General features: G+C 34.7%; 1 protein-coding gene across 2 annotated transcripts in view; it reads right to left on the bottom strand.

Annotated features, from left to right (window-relative positions):
- The window catches only part of QSER1 (glutamine and serine rich 1), a 76,703-nt gene that overhangs the window by 15,147 nt on the left and 40,824 nt on the right, over window positions 1-20,732 (bottom strand). The window contains exons 5-8 of one of the 2 annotated variants that reach the window (XM_024752598.1): window positions 6,137-6,465; window positions 5,081-5,197; window positions 4,352-4,485; window positions 2,766-2,983 (exon numbers count right to left, since the gene is read on the bottom strand). In XM_024752598.1, the coding sequence (XP_024608366.1) occupies window positions 2,766-2,983; window positions 4,352-4,485; window positions 5,081-5,197; window positions 6,137-6,465 (798 nt within the window). The remainder of the gene's footprint in view (window positions 1-2,765; window positions 2,984-4,351; window positions 4,486-5,080; window positions 5,198-6,136; window positions 6,466-20,732) is intronic. The other variant, XM_024752599.1, reaches the window with a different exon arrangement.

Here is a 20,732-nt window from a genome sequence, read left to right as displayed (position 1 = left end):
AGTTCCTCAAAAAGCTAAACATATAATTATATGACTCAGCAATTCCACTCTTAGGTATATAAATAATTGAAAACAAGGACACAAACAGATATTTATATGCCAATGTTCACTGCAGCATTATTTACAACAGCCAAAATGTGGAAGCAACCCAAGTGTCCATCAATAGATAAAAAGATAAACAAGAACATACAATGGATAAACTTACAATGGAATTGTATTCAGTCATAAAAACTAGTAAGTTCTAATATATGCTATGTAACATGGATGAACCTTAAAAACATTATGCTATGTGAAATAAGCCACGCTTATATGAGATATGTAGAGTAGGCAAATTCATGGAGACAAAATAGAGTAGAGTTTCCCAGCAGCTGGGGGAAAGGGAGAATGAGGAGTTATTGCCTAATGGTTACAAAGTTTCTGTTTGGGATGATCAGGAAGTTTTGGAAATAGCTGTGACAGTTGAGCAACAGTGTGAATATAATTAATGCTGCTGAATCGTTCACTTAAAAATGGTTAAAAGTGGCAAGTTTTATGTTATATATATTTTACCACATTTTAAAATGTGGAAAAAACATGAAATAGACTATGTACATCAATGAGCTAACAGATATTTTCACATTACAAAAAAATGTTATAAAATCATTCATGGATGAAAGATACCTCAAAGGGTAAAACAAACCAATAGATTTTAATGTAACAAGCATGAAAAGTTGAAGAAGCTACCACTTGTCAAGTTTATCAAATAAAATCCTTTGAGTATCAAAGAAAAATATACATAATTATCTGAAAAGGTAATCAAAATACTCCTCTCTTTCCCAACTACATAGCTAATGTGAGGCTGGGTATTCTTCATATACTTCAACCAAAATAATATATATACAAACTGAATACAGAAGCAGATATGAAAATGCTATTCTTCTAACTAAATACAATTGTCTAAAAAAACTTATGTGAATATGTAATATGTAATTTTTATTTAAAATATCTTAAAATTGTCTGTTTTAACTGATACTTGGTGATATACATAGATACAGGCCACACACACACACAAAAAGTGTTTTGGAATCCTCAGTAAATTTGAAGATTATAAAGAAGTCTTGAAACAAATAGCTTGAAAATCACCAGCCTATAAATCTATGTTTATTATCAATATTTGCCTTCTTTTTAAGAAGCACTAAAAATGCTTGCCTGTTAGTGACACCTAGTGGTAACTCAAGTTACCAATGAAAGAAAATTTTCACCTTAATTGTCATTTGAGGAAGCTGTATAAATAACTGAGTGCAAATTCAGAACCCAAACTTCTCTAAACAGTAGGCAGAAATGCTAACTGCGAAATTACGTATAATGCCTTCCACACATACTCAAAGCACTAAATTTCTTTATAAATTCCAACGTGCCTACTTCTAAACAACAGTTTAAAAAGTAGCTTTTAAAAACAATACATTTAAAGTAAACTTCTGTACTGAAGAGTTTTTTTTGTTTTTTTTTTGTTTTTTTTTTTTTGTGGTACGTGGGCCTCTCACTGTTGTGGCCTCTCCCGTTGCGGGGCACAGGCTCCGGGCGTGCAGGCTCAGCGGCCATGGCTCACGGGCCCAGCCGCTCCTCTGCATGTGGGATCTTCCCGGACCAGGGCACGAACCCGTGGACCCTGCATCGGCAGGCGGACTCTCAACCACTGCACCACCAGGGAAGCCCCCAAGAGTTTTTATTATAATTCTGTTTCTATCCAAGTAATCTCTAAGATCAGCTCCCTAGCAGTGATACTTAAAATGTCAGAAACCATCCTGGACATCAACCTCAACAGTTCCCCCAACACCCGATTCATCATTCAAGTTCTGCCAAGATTACATCCTGAATTTCTCAAATGTGTCCCCTCTCCTCCATCCCTGCTGCCAAAACTTAGGTTCAGACTTTCAGTTTATACCTGAACTGTGATGTCACGTAATTCAAATTCAGATTTTACCATGTTGCTTCCTTACTTAAATCCCTCCAAGGACTCCCCTTTGCTTACAGGATCCCAGGCTTTTTAGCTTTAGCATGGCATATGCAGCCTTCCATCATCCTTTCGTCTTTTCCTGACTACCTTCAACTGTATGCTCTAGAAGAAGAAGGGTCAGCAAACGTTTTCTGTAAAGGGCCAGATGGTAAATATTTGGGGCTTTAATGGTCATATACTCTCTGTAGTAACTACTCACATCTGTCACTGTAATGGGAAAGTAACTGTATGAAAATATGTAAATGAATCCCAGTGTTCCAATAAAACTTTATTTACAAGAATAGGCTGCAGATCAGATTTGGCCCACTAGCAGTAGTTTGCCTACTTCTGCTCTAGACTACTGAACTGCTAGAAATTTCTTGCATATATTACACAACAAGTTTGATGGCTGATGGAATGTTTCCTGGTATATTCTGTGTTTTACAGCTATCTCAGGTTTAAGTTGTAATGAAGTAAATTTCAATACATATAGCCTACATAAATGCTCTTTGGTGTCTTCAACAGTTTTTAACAGCGTAGAAGGGTTCTAAGGTCAAAAAGTATGATAACTGCTATCTATTTCAACCTTTTCACTTTATAAAAGAGAAACTAAGGCACAGTTATCTAGCTCAGTCATGGGCAAATATATGCCTAAGCAGAACTTAATTAGGTAGCTAAATTCCCTAATTAAGTAAAAGTAAATACATTTTGAATTGTCAGCAGCACTGCTCCTCCCCATTAATGTACATAATCTAAAGTTATCAAGGTATTCATTTCATGGAGAACTCACCCTCATCATCACTACTACTAGAGTGGATCTCGGGAGATGAGTCAGATTGGGATGATGAAAATTCTTCTTTCCATTTCTTCCTTTTCTTTGGTGGTGGCTCAGCCTTTACTTTTAGCTGTTTAACTTTGGGTTTCATGGAAGGGGCTTTTGTCGTTGTAGTTTTTGGTGTTGGGGCATCAGAAGTTTTACTGCTACTACTTGGCTTAGCCTGAACAGTTCTGCAATGTTACAGACAGACTTCATTAATACACTGACATCTTGTCAAATTAAAATAAATTAGACGAGGGATTTCCCCGGCGGTCCAGTGGTTAAGACTCTGCGCTTCCACTGTAGGTGGGGGTGTGGGTTCCATCCCTGGTCAGAGAACTAAGATCCCACATGCCGTGTGATGCAGCCAAAAATAAATAAAATAAAATAAATTAGACAAAAACCCGAGAAACACTGGTGAAGAAAAGTTTATTTACCTCACCAGTATCTCCAGAATAAAGTCTAAGTCCTACACATCTCCAATGGTGATTCCTCCAAAAGTCTCTTGTAATATACTCTTTAACCACTGACATTCAATATTCAGTTAATAAGGGACTATATTAATTCCATCCCTATTTCTCTCTCTCCCTCTACTCTTCCTTTCCCTTTGTAAATTCATTTTCCTGACTATGAGGCTGTACACGGCAGATGATCAATGGACTTATAGTCATGTCAGAAACTCTCACAGGCTCTGGTGGTGCCAGGTTTTGATGTGGAATCCCAACTGCACCTGTTCTAGAGCCCCTCATTAAGATTTGCTATACACTAGTTCTGGAGATTTGAGGGAGTGGATAAAATTACATCATAAAAATAAGGTGGGCTGTGTCCAATACGTTGGAATCTTCATTAAACTAGATCTTCCTAGCACTAGATTGAGAATATCAAGGTTCACACCCCCTTTCCCACAGAGATCAAAGGGAATGTGGCTAGGTCATCTGTTTTCCAAATTCACGCTCCAGACAACCCAGAGTCACATTGATACATGATGACAATTCTACTGTACTTGTAATGTACAGGCTCAATTTTTTTCATTTAAAATTTGACATTCTGTTATTATTTTCACTTTATTTATGGATAAAAAAGAGGGCTTAGAAAGGTTATCTTTTTTTTCTTTCTTCTTTGTTTTTGGCCACACTGCACGTGGGATCTTAGTTCCCCAACCAGGGATCGAACCTGGGCCCTCTGCAGTGGAAGCATGGAGTCTTAACCATTGGACCACCAGGGAAGTCCCTAGAAAGGTTATCTAAATCTAGGTCACAAAAAGATGGATTCAAACCTTTAGACTGTAAATCCAATTTTTTTCACTATAGTAGGGTGACACCAAAAGGACTCGGAAGAAAAGGGTACCCATCCCACCATGATAGCCATGGGCTTTACAGTTCCTGTCTCATTACTTCAAAAAGAATCACTTATTACATCAGGCACTGAATTTTCAGACTTGTACATAATGGAAAAAAAAAAATCAGCCTCTTTAATTTATGTAATTCTTTGTACAAGACATTGCCAATAATAAGCCTTCCAATAATTACTACAAACATATTACATAAAATAATAAATACCTGATAGTTTGTGAAGGCTTATTTCGTGGCTTTTTGGAACACACTCTGACATACTCCTTTTTGTTAGTGTTTTCAATGAACTTCACATATATCCTTTTGTATTTACTCTTTGCATCTCCAAAATATCCAAGGTACTAAGGAAAGAAACACTTTGAATTACATAATTGTACATTCTGTACATAAAATATTACTTTGTTGTCTTGATAGACTGTCACAGAGCCATCCTTCAAGTTTTTCAAAATGCAGCTCTGGTCAGGCTAATTGTACCCTCAGTAAAACTGATTCCAGCCTCACTCTTAACTGCAAGTCCATATATAGATGCAATCTTATTTGGCTGATCATCAGATGCTCACTTACTCAGTGCTAGGAAACAACTACTTAGGTAGAAAATAATTCTGTAAGTCTTCTTGGTAAATCAGGATATCTGACTCTGGCAGAACAATCAATATAAGAGTCTCTGAGTCCATCTGAATTCTTCACAGACTAACACTAATTCCTTTCCTTTATTTAAAAAATAAAAAGTTAAGCAATTTAAGTAGCTGGTATTTAGACATTAATTTTATTTTAAAATCAGTATCATATACTCTGTAGTTCAATTTTAATATTTTATCTCAGAAATGCTCAATATACATACATTAAACAATACATTTAAATTTACATCATTCTGTATTTTACCCAGGATCACTGTCAAAAAATAGGAAGGTTAATGTAAACAAGCATTTTACTTACACTATTTGTAGCAGCAAATTCTCTTTGCCCATCTCGAATTTCAGGAACAAACTTCTGTAATAAAGCTTTTTGTACTTTCCAAATAGCTGGGGGTTCTTTTCCTGCTTTTAAAGCCTCCTGTAATAAGAAATATTAACAACATTTATAGAAACTAGCAACATATTCTAGATTTATAGAATCTTAGAGCTGAAAGGAATCTTAAAGACCTACCTAGCTCAACCTTTTATCTTTTACCTAGCTGAACTTTTGCAGTAATCCTTTTAAGTGGGCTATTCAATCTCTGCTTAAATTCTTCCAGAAACAGGGAGCAAAAACATGCAGTTGTAACCCATTACCCTTTTGTCTAGCTATTGGAAAGTTTTCCACTAATGATATTGTCATACATTATTTATGCAATTTTATAACAGTATGTATGTATTCAAAAAGACCAGAAACAAATATGCTAAAATATTAACAATAGTTACTTGTGAATGGAAGGAATATGGATAATTTAAATATTATGTTCTTCATTGTATTTTTAATACCATTTCTCTCCACCCCAATTAAAAAATAAAATCAAAAGCAAGCAAACAAAAACCCCAAAATAAGTTTTCTTAAACACTGCTAAAAATTTCTTATATGAAATTATAACATTCTGCAATTTGAAAAAAGTCTAATTCTACTTTTACATTGTATTCCTGTTATTTTCTTTAAACTTTTAAGTTACATAAATAACCATTTTCTCCAAACTTCTAATAATACAAATGACTTGGAAGCTTTTAAAAAAATTAACATTTCAAAACTGCTCTAATTACTAGTAGCTAAATGCAATATACTGACCAGTCAGAAATACACAAAACTCAGAGATGAGTTAAAATTATTTTAAGCTATTTTCCTTTTCAAAATACCTGACATCTCTAGTTTGATTTCATTATTTAACAATTATGACAACAGAATTATAAAAATATAACTTTTCACAATTCAGGCTAGATGCATGGTATTAAAAGTCATCATGAAGGCTACCATAGGGCACGCCCATTAAGCTATGACCTTTATACCTGTGAACATTCACATCACCTTAAAAGTCTCTATGTCTTCTATCTTTACCACAAATTCATCACGCTCTCTGTATTGGCCTTCTCCTCCACTTTCTGTGTTCTCCTCATCTGTAAAACCTTCTATGGCAACAGTGTCCTGTCCTTTTGCAAACTGGTCTGAAGGAAGACCATCATGTTCGATGGACTTTGGGGGTTCTGCAGAGTTTATATTTTCCAGGATATTTACTGCAGATGAAGTAGAGTAGAGAGGTTCTTGCTTAACTGCGCCCACAGTGGTGGAGGAAGTAGTAGCAGTACCAGTAGTATTGGCAGTTGGACTAGTAGTTGCCACCTGTAGGGCTTCTGAAACTAGATCAAGCAAATGCACATTAGTAATACAAATTATTAAACATTTACTTGCTTTGAGTAAAATCTGAACAGTTTACAAAGAAAGACCTTATTATTTTTGCCATCAAATTGTTTGAAACAATGAAATTAAAGAATGGTTAACTTCCAAGAACCAAAGTGGTGAGAATTACATCTGGATGACAATTAGACAGAACCTCCATCGACCTAAACTCACCCCTACTTCCACTTAAGTATTTAGCACAAAAATATTTTTAAAAGAATAGAGACAAAAAAGTGATGCAAGACAAGGAAGGGTCAGCCAACTGAAACTGTGAATTCCTAGAAGAAAAGCTGATTGGACGTGGAAAACAAAAACAGCACCTCCCAAATACTTTGAAATACCAGTAGAAGCTACCGAAATAAAAAGGATTATAAAGTAATGTTATGAAAAACTGTATGCTAACAAATAACTTAGATGAAATGGACAAATTCCTAGAAAGACACAAACTACCAAAAGAACTCAAGGAGAAAGAGAACATCTGAAGAGACCAATAACAAGGGAATAAAAGAAATTAAGAACATCCCACAAAGATAAGCACAGACCCAAATGGGTACACACGGGTTCTATCAACAGTTAAGTAAGAATTAATACCAATCCATTATAAACTCTAAGAAATAAGAGGAAACACTTCCCAACTCATTCAAGGCCAGTATTATTCCAATACCTAAACCAGACAAAAATATCATGAAAAAACTACAGACCAGTATCCCTTATGAATACAAACACAAAAACCTTCAGCAAAATATGAGCAAATATACCAACACTGAAAAGAATTATACATCATAACCAAGTGGCTTTTATCCTAGGAATGCATGCTTGGTTTTAACAGCTGAAAATCAATCAATCACCATATTAATATAATAAAGGACAAAACCACAGGATCATCAGAATAGGTACAGAAAAAGCATTTGGCAAAATTCAGTATCATGAATTTAAACACTTTCATGATAAAAACACTCAAGAACCTAAAAATAGAAGGGAACTTCTTCAACCTGATAAAGGCCATCTACAAAAAACCCACAGTTAACATCATACTTAACGGTAAAAAATGAGATGCTTCCCCCTAAGAAGGATGTCTGAAGAAATAAAACTGTATCTGCAGATGAAATGATCTTGTATACAGAAAATCCTAAGGAATCCACTAAAAAACTATTAGAATAAATAAATTTAGCAAGTTTGCAGGGCATAAGATAAATATATAAAAATCAATTGTATTTCGAAATGCTTTCAATGAGCCATCCAAAAACAAATTTAGAACAAAATTCCATTTATAATATCATCAAAAAGAAACTATTTAGGAATAAATTTAATGAAAGAAGTACAAAGTTTATATTCTGAGACCTATAAACATTGTTGAAAGAATTAAAGGTCTAAATAAGTGGAGAAACATCCTGTGCTCACGGATAGGAAATGTCAACATTGTAAAGATGGCAAACTCCCAAATTGATTAAAAGAATCAAGGACTACCCTGTCGGTCCAGTGGTTAAGACTCCACGCTTCCACCCCCACTGTAGGGGGTGTGGGTTTGATCCCTGGCCAGGGAACTAAGATTCTATACGCTGTGTGGTGCAGCCAAAAAAAAAAAAAAAAAGAATCGGCATAATCCCTATAAAAATCCTAGCTGCATTTTTGGCAGAAGCTGACAAACTATTCCTAAAATTCATATGGAAATGCAAGAGAGCCAGAATAGCCAAAAGAAATCCTGCAAATAAAGTTGGAAGACTCACATTTCAGAAATTTCAAAACTTTACCACAAAGCTTTAGTAATTAAGACAGTGTGATGGTGGCGTAAGGATTGACATATAGATCAAAAGAGTAGAATTAAAGTCCAGAAATAAACTCTGTATTTATGGTGAAATGATTTTCAACAAGGGTGCCAAAACCATTCAATGGGGGAAAAATGAAAAAGCTTTTTAACAAATGGTGCTGGGACAACTAGAAAGGAATGAAGAATAAAGTTGGATGTCTACCTCACACCATATACAAAAATTAACTGAAAGTGGATTATAGACATAAATGTGAAAGTTAAAATCATGAAACTCTTAGAAGAAAAACAGGTATAAATTTTCATGACCCTACATGTAACAAAAGAAAAAAATAAGCTGGACTTCATCAAAATTTAAAACTTGTGCTGCAATTGATGCCATCACAAAAGTGGAAAGATAACCTACAGAATGGGAAACACTGTTTACAAATCATGTACTTGCTAGAGATTTGTATCCAGGATATATAAAGAACTCTTACACCTCAATGATAAAAAAGACAAATAACCCAATTTAAAAAGTGAGCAAGGGCTTCCCTGGTGGCGCAGTGGTTAAGAACCCACCTGCCAATGCAGGGGACACGAGTTTGAACCCTGGTCCGGGAAGATCCCACATGCTGCGGAGCAACTAAGCCCGTGCGCCACAGCTACTGAGCCTGTGCTCTAGGGCCCGTGTGCCAAAACTACTGAGCCCACGTGCCACAGCTACTGAAGCCCGTGGGCCTAGAGCCCGTGCTCCACAATGAGAAGCCACCGCAATGAGAAGCCATGCACCGCAACGAAGAGTAGCCCCCACTCACCGCAACTAGAGATAGCCTGCATGCAGCAACGAAGACCCAACACAGCCTAAATAAATAAATAAAATTTATTAAAAAAAAAAAAAAGTGAGCAAGGACCTATTTGTCCAAAGAAGACATAAAAATTGTCAATAAGCACATGAAAGGCCATTCAACACTATAAGTCATTAGCTCAATGCAACTTCAGTAGATAATTGCAATCTCACAGCTATTAGGATGGCTACAAAAAATACAGGCAATAACATGCTAGCAGGCGTGAGGAGAAACTAGAACCCTTGTACCTTGCTGGAGAGAATGTAAAATGGTACAGCCACTATGGAAAATAGTTCGGCCATTCCTCAAAATGTTAAGCATATAACCAAGGAATTCCACTTCTAAATTCCACTTTCTAAATAAATAAATAAATAAATCTACACAAATACCTGTATATGAATGTTGACAGCAGCATTATTCCTAATGGCCAAAAAGTGGAAAAAACCCAAATGTCCATCAGCTGATGAATGGATACACAAAATGTGGTATATCCACATTATTAGGGAATAAAAAGGAATGAAGTACTGATATATGCTACACCATGAATAAACACTGAAAACATTACATTAAATGAAAGAAGCTAGTCACAAAAGGTCAAATATTGTATGATTTCTTTTACATGAAATGTCCAAAAAAGGGCAAATCTATAGTGAAGATAGATTAGTGGTTGCCTATCATTGGGTGTGAGCGTGGGTGTGGAGACTGACTAATAATGGGTTTCTTTTTGGATAATGAAAATATTCTAAAATTAGATTGTGGTCATGGTTATACAACTCTACAAACCCAGTGAATTGTACACTTTAAATGGGTGGATGTTATGATATGTGAATTATAATTTAACAAAGCTGTTAAAAAAGGACTTTGAAGCCTAGAGCTGATAGAGAAGCTCCAGGCTGAGAAACAAATATAAAGAACATGCAGCACTGCAGCAGTAATTTTGAGTAGTGCTGATGAACTAAAATAATAACATATACAATAATAAGTAAATAAAACAGGAAGGGCAGTGATCCCCTTGCTTATGTTGAGCTGTAGGCAGCAGGGGTGGCTTGATCACAGGCCAAAATGTAAAAACTGTTCCCTGAAGAAAGTGAACTCTATCTGCCTACAGGAGGGGTTGAGAGGGAATCAAAGCAGAGCCCAACACAAATCCAGACCTATGAAACACAAAAGAAAATGGAAAAGCAGATAGGCAAGGGAAATGAGTGAACTACAGTGCTTGGCAACTAGAGTACATCTCTCCCTTATTCTAGCTAATTAGTGGGGAGGAGGGGCTGAGGGGGGTGGTCTAATAGCTGTCACCAGCCAGCCTACCTGATCTGTATCCCAAATTAAAACTATCCTCATACATTTATATGACTCCTCCCAATCAAAGGGAGGCCTGTTGAGGAAATACAAATGAATAATCTAATTATCAAGTCACTGTGCGGTATATCTTGAACTTACACAGTTTGTACATCAATCATATCTCAATAACAATGGGAAAATAATCTAATCATTCAAGATTAGATTACAGAATTTTATCCTAATGTAATATATTTTTATGCTACTATAACTATACATCATACTTTCTGCCTCAAAAATGTATATAAATGGAAATCAATTTTTTATGTCTTGTGACCAGAAGGCTCTATATATTAAACACTTCTAACATTATAATACTTATAACACATAATACCGTAGATCTAAATTAATATTTTTTCAAACTTAATGTAAAACAAATGTAAATGTAAAACGAATGCTTCTTTTGAGTGGATGTGGCATTTAAAACTTACTCGTTTATGGACTCATGGGTGAATATTACTTATTGAGATAGGTTTTACAACCAATTTTATTTCTGTCCTTCATTTTTATTGATAAAGGAACTGGGAAACATTGTTCTTATAAATAATGGATGAATGAAGAAATAAAAGGGATTTTATTATAGCAATGTCACTGAATTTTGAAAATGCACTCTAAGTTACATGGCAAAACAAATCACATAGCTATCTATGAACAAAAACAGAGGTACGGCCACCAGCAGACCCTCAGAAAAAGAAACTGCAAGGGACGTGCTTTAGTCATAAGCTTGTCATCCCAAGGAGATGTGAGGTGCAAGAAAGAATGGAGGGCAATATGGTAAATATATAAATAAACCTAAGCAAACACTGACTATTTAATACACTATTTCTTGTTGAGTATTAGAAAATAGGATAGAATTAAAATACGTGGGGGAATTCCCTGGTGGTCCAGTGGTTAGGACTCCGCACCTCTACTGCCGGGAGACAGGGTTTGATTCCTGGTTGGGGAACTAAGATCCCACAAGCCACGTGGCGTGGCCAGAAAGAAAAAAACGCAAATATTAAAATACATGGTAACATTAAAGTTAGGAGGGGGTAAAATGGAGTTTTAGTGCTCAGAGTCTTTACGTTATTCGGGAGAGTAAGATACTAATGGATTTTGAGAAAGTGAAAATGCATATTGTAATCCCTATTATGTCCAGGTAAAGAACAGAAATATTTCATCAAAATCATCGGGGGGGGGAGGGGGTGAGAGGGTAGGTAAAGATAAGAATGAAATAAGACTGACCATGTATTGATGATTACTGAAACTGAGTGATTCATAGATCGGTTTAATTATACCAACCTTTGTAACTTTATGTTTGAAATTTCCATAATAAAAAGTTAAGGAAATATTTTATAAAAAGAATAGCTTCCAAATTAGCGGAAGGAAAAACTTATCAATACTGTATGATGCTCTTTATAAGAAGTTTTAAAATGGGCCAAACAAAAGTACAGGGATACATACACAGGTGGTAAAATTTACAAAAGAAAAGCAAGGAGGTGATTACCATCCAACTCAGACAGTTCTACAGATTATGAGCTGGATTTACTTTAACACTCAATTTACTTTTGAACTTTCTTGCTTTCTAATGAGTAGCATTTAACACCATAAATTTTCTTCTTTGCCCCACACATTCCTGGCACATCCCCTTGGTTCCAAAATATGATGCTCCACTGTCCTAAGTGAGTTGTCATTTCAGCTTTGGTTTCCTTTTAAAGCCATGAGTTATTTAGAAGTTAGCAGAAGTTATTTAGAAGTTTTACAAAGAAAAACTTACTTTTATTTGTCTCTTTTTTCCTTTCTGCTATTTTTTTATGAAATTACTGCATTGTGGTCAGGGAATACGTCTTAACTAATATTTGCATTTTCAGATTTATGGGAATTTTCTGTGTGTTTTTCTTATGTGTATCATATTTCTATATCTGAGTTATATCTCACAAGAAAAAAATATTCTGAAAGAAGAGATATGGAAAATATACTAAAAATGCTAACAATAAGATTAGTATGGCAATATTAAAAACCAAAATGGGAAATTAAATGTGAAAAAGAGATTTTATTATGATAAAAGGAAATTTAACTGTAGTAAAATTTCAAACACCCAATTACATGGGTTCAAAACAACTACACAGTATTAGAAAAACAATAAAACATAGTTGGATACTTCAACACACCCTTTTCAGTAATCAACAGATGAAGCAATCTAGAAACAAATAAGGATAGGGAGGATTTTAAAAAACCTTTTTATTAAAGATTTAAAACATATGTAAGACTATACAAACCCTCACATACCATAACCCAACTGTAACAACCACAAACATTTTGATAAATTTATCTTTCTGTCACCTCTTTTATATTTGCTGGGATAGTTTAAGGCAAATTCCAGACCTATCATTTACTTGCAACATGTACATATACATTTTGTTAAATAACCTAATATCATTTATTACATTACACAAAGAATAAAAAGATATAAAGGACTTGAACAATATTACAAATAAAACCTATTAGCACTTGGTACTCATGGGATATTTATAAAAATTGACCATTTACCAAGCTAGTAACAAAATTTCCACAAATTTCAAAATGTAGACATTACTTAATTCATATTCCTTTGACCACAATACAACAGGGCCATAAGTTAGGATTAAAGGAATACCAAAAACAACCAAAAAACCAAAAATCTACTGGGAAACAGGCAAGACCCCACTATTCTTAATAACTCTTGGGTTAAAAGGAAATCAAATGAAACGACAAACCATTTAGAAAGGACAGTGAGAGCATTAAAAATTGAAACCAGAGGAATAGAGCCAGAGTGTAGTGAAAAAAAAAAAGGAAACATACAACTTTAATGCCATTCATTAGACAGCAAAGAAATAACAAACTAGCCAGAAAGAGAATATTCAACCCAGGGAAGATAGGGAAAAAGAACTGATAAAAGCAGAAATTAAGAAAAAGTGAGTAAAAAATGATGATTAAAAAAAAAAAAGTACATTGGTTCTTTGAAAAGAACAATTAAATAGGCAAGTCTTCCATAGATTGATAAGGAAAAAGATTCAAATAATCAGCTGGAACAAGAAAGAACATACCTACAGAAACAGAGGAGACTACAAACTTATAAGGTAATAGTATGTACAACTTTATAACAACAAATTTTAAAATCTAAATGAAAGAGATGATTTTACTAGAAAATATGCCATTCTTGAATTGGCCCAGATAGATCAAACTATCAGGAAAAAACTAGAGAGTTCCAGATATATTCTTAGAAATCTCAATTATATATAATAAGCTTTTTAAAATTTAAACAAATATAAAAACTTTCCTAATTCAATTTGTAAGGTCAGCATATTCCTGAATACAAAAATGAACAAGATTAAGACAAAAAATACGATACATTCACTTCATTTATGAATCTAGGTGTAAAAATCCCAAATAAAATACTAGCAACTTAAATCTTACAGTGGACTAAAGCAATTCATCATGACCAAGCAGAGTTCATGGTAGAAATTTTTAAAAAGAGGTTTAGGGCTTCCCTGGTGGCGCAGTGGTTGAGAGCCCGCCTGCCAATGCAGGGGACACGGGTTCGTGCCCCGGTCCGGGGAAGATCCCACATGCCGCGGAGCGGCTGGGCCCATGAGCCATGGCCGCTGAGCCTGTGTGTCCGGAGCCTGTGTGTCCGGAGCCTGTGCTCCGCAACAGGAGAGGCCACAACAGTGAGAGGCCCACGTACCACAAAAAAAAATAAAATAAAATAAAATAAAATAAAATAAAAATTAAAAAGAGGTTTAGCATTAAGAAATCAAGTAATAGATGAATGTGGGGGTAAAAGAAAGCAGATTTACCAGAACCAGCTCAAAAAGGCATCTGACAAAATTCAATGCTCTTTGTTAATTTTAAAATAATCTTCAGAACTTCAAAACATAAGGATATCTTCTTAAAGAGTATGGTATACTAGAAACTGACAAATATATTTCATAGTCAAACACTACATATTTTACTAAATATCAAGAAGGAGGCCAGGATGCTTGCTATCATTGCTACTATTAAACAACAGAGGCCTGAGCCAATAAGATAAGTTACCAAAAAAAAAAAAAAAAGAAACAGATAAATTACCATTATTTTTAGAATATATAATCATCTACTTAAGAGTGCAAAAGCATCAGGTGGAAAAACTGTTAAAATAGAAATTCAACAAAAATGCCAAACACATGATGGAGACACAGAAATCAATCATTGCCGTATATTATCAGTAACCAATGAGAGAACACTATGGAGAAAATTATATTTAAAATACTAGTAAAACTAGTATTTTTTAGATACTATAATATAGAATATCTATGTGGAAAAAATTGATAAGATATTAAAAGACATAAAATAAGATCTGAATAAGTAGAAAAACACTACATTCCATAAGTGGATGAGAAGACAATATTGTAAAGATAACAATTCTCCCTTAAAATTAATTTATGAATTCAATGTAATCACAATCAAAATCTCAAAACATTGAAGGGGCTCCTACCGGCCCATTACAGGACAGTTTGAGCATCAGAAATAACTACTGTAACCTGTAAGACAAATTTTTAAAAATTCATGAAAAGCTTCTGGTGCCAACCAAGATGAAGTTAAGTCCACTAGACCTACTTATTACAAATAAAAACTCTGTACAAAACATAAAATGCAACTACCTGAAGACTCTGCAAAGTTAGTAACTGCAGGCAGACTGGGGAGGGAAGCCCAAACTGAAATAATCTTTATGTAGAGATGTTTCCTCACTTTCCTTCCTCTCTTATCACTTAGCATTAACTAGAGGGTGGCCCTTATGCAGAACTACACAGGACACAGACAACAAAAACTCCAAGAAAATCTGTCTTTCTGGACAGAGGAGTGGGGAAAGGAGCCCCATGCAAAGTAAGAATGTGGGGGGCCACTGTCATTTCTTTTTTCTTCTCTCTCTCTCTCCCAGCCCTGCCCCAAGGGCAACCCAAGTCACAGAGCTGCAACGCAAAGGCAGTAAACCTGACATCTTAAACCCGAACAGAAGACCTGTCTTTTTGGCGTACCACAGGCACCTGGATGGGGCATGGGCTCCTATGGCATGAAGAGAGTAGAAAATGTTGTATGTCAATTATATCTCAATAAAGTTGGGGAAAAACATGTAGGAGGATTCCCTGTCCTTTCTTCTCTTCTCTCAGTGTGCTGCCCCAAGGGCAGTCCTAGTTGTACAGAATTGTGTTAAAGCATAAGCAGCTAAAAAAAAATCCAAGGAAAATTCCAGCTTTCTAGCCAAATGTCTGGGAAAGGGAACCCTGAGAGCTGGGCATGTAGGGAAATTCCCAGGGAAGAGAGAACTGGAGAGTGGTATTCTCTAATTCTGTGCATGAACCTACACAAATCTTAGTTTCATGCCTAAACTGCACATATGCAGAATATACCCAAAGTAGTATAGCAAAGTCTTTGAGATCTAAACTATAACAGTCTACCATCCACCCAAGTTCCAGACTAACTGCTCTGACAGATCCAAAGCACCAGAGCAAAGGCTTTGAAAACTGAACTAACTTCAGACCATCACTCAAAGATGAGACAGAACTTATGGTCTGACTGCCTGCTAAAACAAAACAAATCAACATTCTGCAGAGGATTTTAATAGAACCCAGAGTCTTACAGTATTGTACTCAAAATGTCCAGGATATAATCCAAGACTGCTCAATATATTAAGAATGAGGAAAATGTGACCAATCTTCAAAGAGAAAAGATAAGTGGCAGATGCCACTCTAAGGTGACTCAGATGTTAAAATTATCAAAGACTTGAAGGCAGCTATCATAATCATGGCTCCCTGGGGTAAGGTGAACATACTTTTGAAATGAATGGAAATATGTAAGTTCTCAGCAGAGACATTGGAACTAGAAAAAAGAACCAAATGTAAATTTTAGAATTGAAAAAAATATCTGAAATAAAAAATTCACTGGATAGGCTCAGTAGCAGAATTGAGAAGGCAAAAAAGTCAATGAACTTGAAGACAGACCAATAGAAATTATACAATCTGAAGAACAGAGGGGGAAAAAAGATTGAAAAAGAAAGAAACAGAACCTCAGGAACCTGAGTAACAATATAAAAATATTTTACATTTATGTCATTGGAGTCCCATAGGAGAGAGATTGGTGCAGAAAAAAATAACGTCCCCAAACTTCTCTAATTTGGAAAAAGAGATACATTTTATAGATTCAAAAAGCTCAATGAACTCCAAACAGGATAAACCTTATCCAGACAAATAATTACAATCCTGAAAATCAAAGAAAAAGTCTTAAAAATGGAAAACTTCTTTGTGTTGAAAGGAAATGATACCAGAGGGAAACCTGGAACATCAGGAATAAAGGAAGTGCAACAGCAATTATAAATATCTGGGTAAATACAATAGACTATTCTGCTCCTGTTAAGTTATTTAGAATATATATGACTGTTGAAAGCAAAAATTACTTCTCTATCAGGGTTTTCAATATATGTAGAGGTAATATATAGGACAAATATATATAACATAAAGGCAAAGGGTAAAGAGATCTCTATGGTATTCAGGTTTTTACATTTTAAGTAGCAAAAATATTAACTAAGTGGATTGTAATCACTATGTCAACTAAAAACATAATACAAAAGGATACAGCCAAAAAAAAAAGAGATAAATTTAAAAATAAAATAGTAAAAAAGTTCAAATAATTTTTTTTTTAAAGATAGGAAAGAGGAGACAGGAACAAAAAAGGGGGGAAACAGAAAACGATAAAATGGAAGATTGAACTGTATCAATAATTACATTAAATGTAAATGGTCTAAACATTCTAGCTGAAAGAGAGATTATGAGATTAGAGTTTTTTTAAAAAAGACAAAACTGAACTATATACTGTCTACAAAATACCCACATTAAATATAACGTCACAGATAGGTTAAAGGTAAAGGATGGAAAAAGATATACATGCAATTCATCAAAAGAAACCTGGAGTGGCTACATTGATAACAGACAAAGTAGACTTCAGAATAAAGATTATTACCAAGGAAAAAGAAGGATATTATATACTGATAAAAGGGTCAATTCGCTAAGACTTAACAATCCTAACTGTGTACATATCTAAAAACAGAGGTCAAAACACACAAAGCAATAACAGATAGAAATAAAAAGCAAAACAGACAAATCTACAAGCATACTTGGAAGCTTTGGAAATCCTCTCGCAGTAATTGACAGAACAAGTAAACAGATAACCAGCAAGGAGAAGAATCTGAACAGCACTAACAACCAACTTGATCTAATTGACATTTATACAACAATCCACACAACAGCAGAATACACATTCTTTTAAAGTGCACTGGAACATTTATCAAGATCAACCATATTCTGGGCTATAAAGCTAACCTTAAAAATTTAAAAGAATTGAAATTACACAAAGTAGAAATCAATAAAGGACAGATGTCTGGAAAATTCCCAAATATTTGAATATCTTAAAATATGATTCTAAATAACTCATAGATCAAAAAGAAAGCACCAAATGGAATTTTTAAAACTTTTAGAAGAAAAGAAAATAAAAACAAATAATAAAAATAAAATCTGTGGGATATAGCTAAAGCAGGGCTTAGAGAGAAGTTTGTAACATTAAATGCTTAAAGCAGAAAAGAATAGAGGTCTGAAATCAGCAATTTAGGCTTCTACCATATGAAACTAGAAAAAAAAAATACTAGCACATAATAAACCAAAATCAAACAGAAAAAGGAATTAATGAAAATAGCAGAAATCAGTGAAATTGTCAACAAAGGAGAAAAATCGATGAAACTAAAAGCTGGTCTTCTGAAGAGATCAATAAAATTAATAAAACTTCTATCCAGACTAACGAAGATGAAGAGAGAAGACACAAATGACCAACATCAAGACTGTAAGAGTGGGACCCATGTGCTACAACTACTGAGCCTGCGTGCCACAACTACCGAAGCCCGCATACCTAGAGCCTGTGCTCCATAGCACAAGAAGCCACTGCAATGAGAAGCCCACGCACCGCAGTGAAGAGTAGCCCCCAACTCGCTGCAACTAGAGAAAGCCCATGTGCACCAACAAAGACCCAGTGCAGCCAAAAATAAATAATTTTTTTAAAAAAATAGGCCATATTTTATTTTTTAAAAAAAGACTGTAAGAGCGGGAATCACTACAAGACCTACAGAAATTAAAAAGATAATGAGGAAATGCTACTAACAACTCTATATTCATAAATTTGACAACTTAATGAAATGGACCAATTCCTTCAAAGATACAAAACACAGTCAAGAAGAAACAGACTAGTTGAATAGTTCTGTCAGAGAAATTTAATTCATAGAAAACTCCAGGTCCAGATGGTTTCACTAGCAAATTCAACCAAACATTTGGGGAAGAAACAATACTACCCAATCTCTTGCAGAAAATAGAGAAGAAGGGAATACTCCCCAACTCACTTATGAGGTCAGCAATAACCAGATACCAAAACCAGACAAAGGCATTGCAAAAAGAATACTACAGACTAATATTCATTGTGAACACAGATACAAAAAAATTAGAAAACTGAATCCATCAATGTATAAATGAGATAATATATCAGTCAGTGGAGTTTATCCTGAGAATGCAAGGCCACAGATATATTTAACAATCAATCAATGTAATTCACCATACTGACAGACTACAGAAGAAAACTACATGATCATTTAAATAGATGAAGAAAAGGCATTTGACAAAATTCAACCTCCGTTCATTATAAAAACTGTTGGCAAACTATAAAATATAAGGAACTTCTTTAATGCAATAAAAAAAGGCATCTACAAAAACCTACAGTGAACATCATAGTTAATGGTGAAAGACTGATTTCTTTCTCCCAAAGATCAAGAACATGTTCAGGATGTCCACACTCAGCACTCTTATTAAACATTGTATAGGAAGTCCTGTATATTAAGACAGGTATGAAAAAGCATTAGACTGGAAAAGAAGAAATAAAACTATCCTTATTTGCAGATGACATCATTTTCTACATAGAAAATCCTATGGAATCTAATTTTTAAAAACCATTTTTTTTTTTGGCCGTGCCACATGGCTTACGGGATCCTAGTTTCCCAACCAGGGATCAAAACTGTGCCCCCTGCAGTGGAATTGTGGAGTCCCAACCACTAGACCACCAGGGAATTCCCATTAAAAAAGTCTTAAAATAAATCAGATTTTATTTTATAATAAATGTGCAGATTTATTATAAATAAATAAATGTGCGGATTTAAGATCAACGTATAAAAAATAACTATTTTTATAATCTACTAATGCATAATTGGAATCTGAAAATTTTAGAAAGTGTCACTTACAATAAATAGCACCCCAAAAAACTTAGGAATAAATCTAACAAAGCAGGATCTATATGCCAAAGACTACACAAGACTAGTGAGAGAAATCAAATGTGTGCATGAATTAAGGCTCAATTGTTAACAGTTTAGTGTTCCTCAAATTGCCACAGATTCAAGGAAATCAAAATCCCAGAAGGATTTTTTTGTAGATACCAACAGCTGACTTGAACATTTAAATGCAAATGGAAAGGAACTAGAATAGGCAAAACAATTTTGAAAAAGAACAAATTTGGAAGACTCACACTGCCTTATTTCATTCAAGATTTACTGTAAAGCTATAGCAATTAAGACAGTGTGGTACTGGTGAAAGCATAAACACATAGATCAATGTGACAGAATTGAGAGTCCAGAAATAGATTCACACAAATATGAACTCACACAATTAATTTTTGACAAAGGTGCAAAAAGCACTCAGTGGAGAAAGGACTGTCTTTTCAACAAATGTGTTGGAAAAGCTGGACTTCTATGTGCAAAAAAATTAACTTCAACCCATACCACATATCTTATACCAAAAAAAAAAAAAAAAAATCAAAAGGGACCCTAGACTTAAATGTAAAATGCAAAATTCTAAAATTCCTAGAAGAAAACAGGAGAAAATTTTTGTGACTATGGGCTAGGCGAAGATTTCTTAGGATACAAAAAGCGCAAATCATAAAAGGAAAATTGGATAAACTAGACCTTGCTGCAATTTAAAACTTCTGCCCTTCAGAAATATTTAAGGGCTGTGGGAATTTAGAGGATATGAGCACTAATTCTGCCAGGAGTAACTTCCACAAAGTGACTTTGAAGATGGTCTTCAAAGATAACTAAGTGTCCGCTGGGCTAAAAAATCAAGAGGAAGGCCTAGGTAGAAAAAAACCTGCCCAAAAGGAGCACAATTGTGACAGGGGCTCACAGGTCCAAGGAACAATGAGAAATTCAGTTGTCACA

This window comes from Neophocaena asiaeorientalis, unplaced genomic scaffold (genome assembly GCF_003031525.2).
Source record: "Neophocaena asiaeorientalis asiaeorientalis breed wild unplaced genomic scaffold, Neophocaena_asiaeorientalis_V1.1 scaffold196, whole genome shotgun sequence".
Taxonomy (NCBI): Eukaryota; Metazoa; Chordata; class Mammalia; order Artiodactyla; family Phocoenidae; genus Neophocaena; species Neophocaena asiaeorientalis.
Note: the sequence above shows the minus strand (reverse complement) of the source record. Positions and strands in the feature narration are given on the sequence as shown.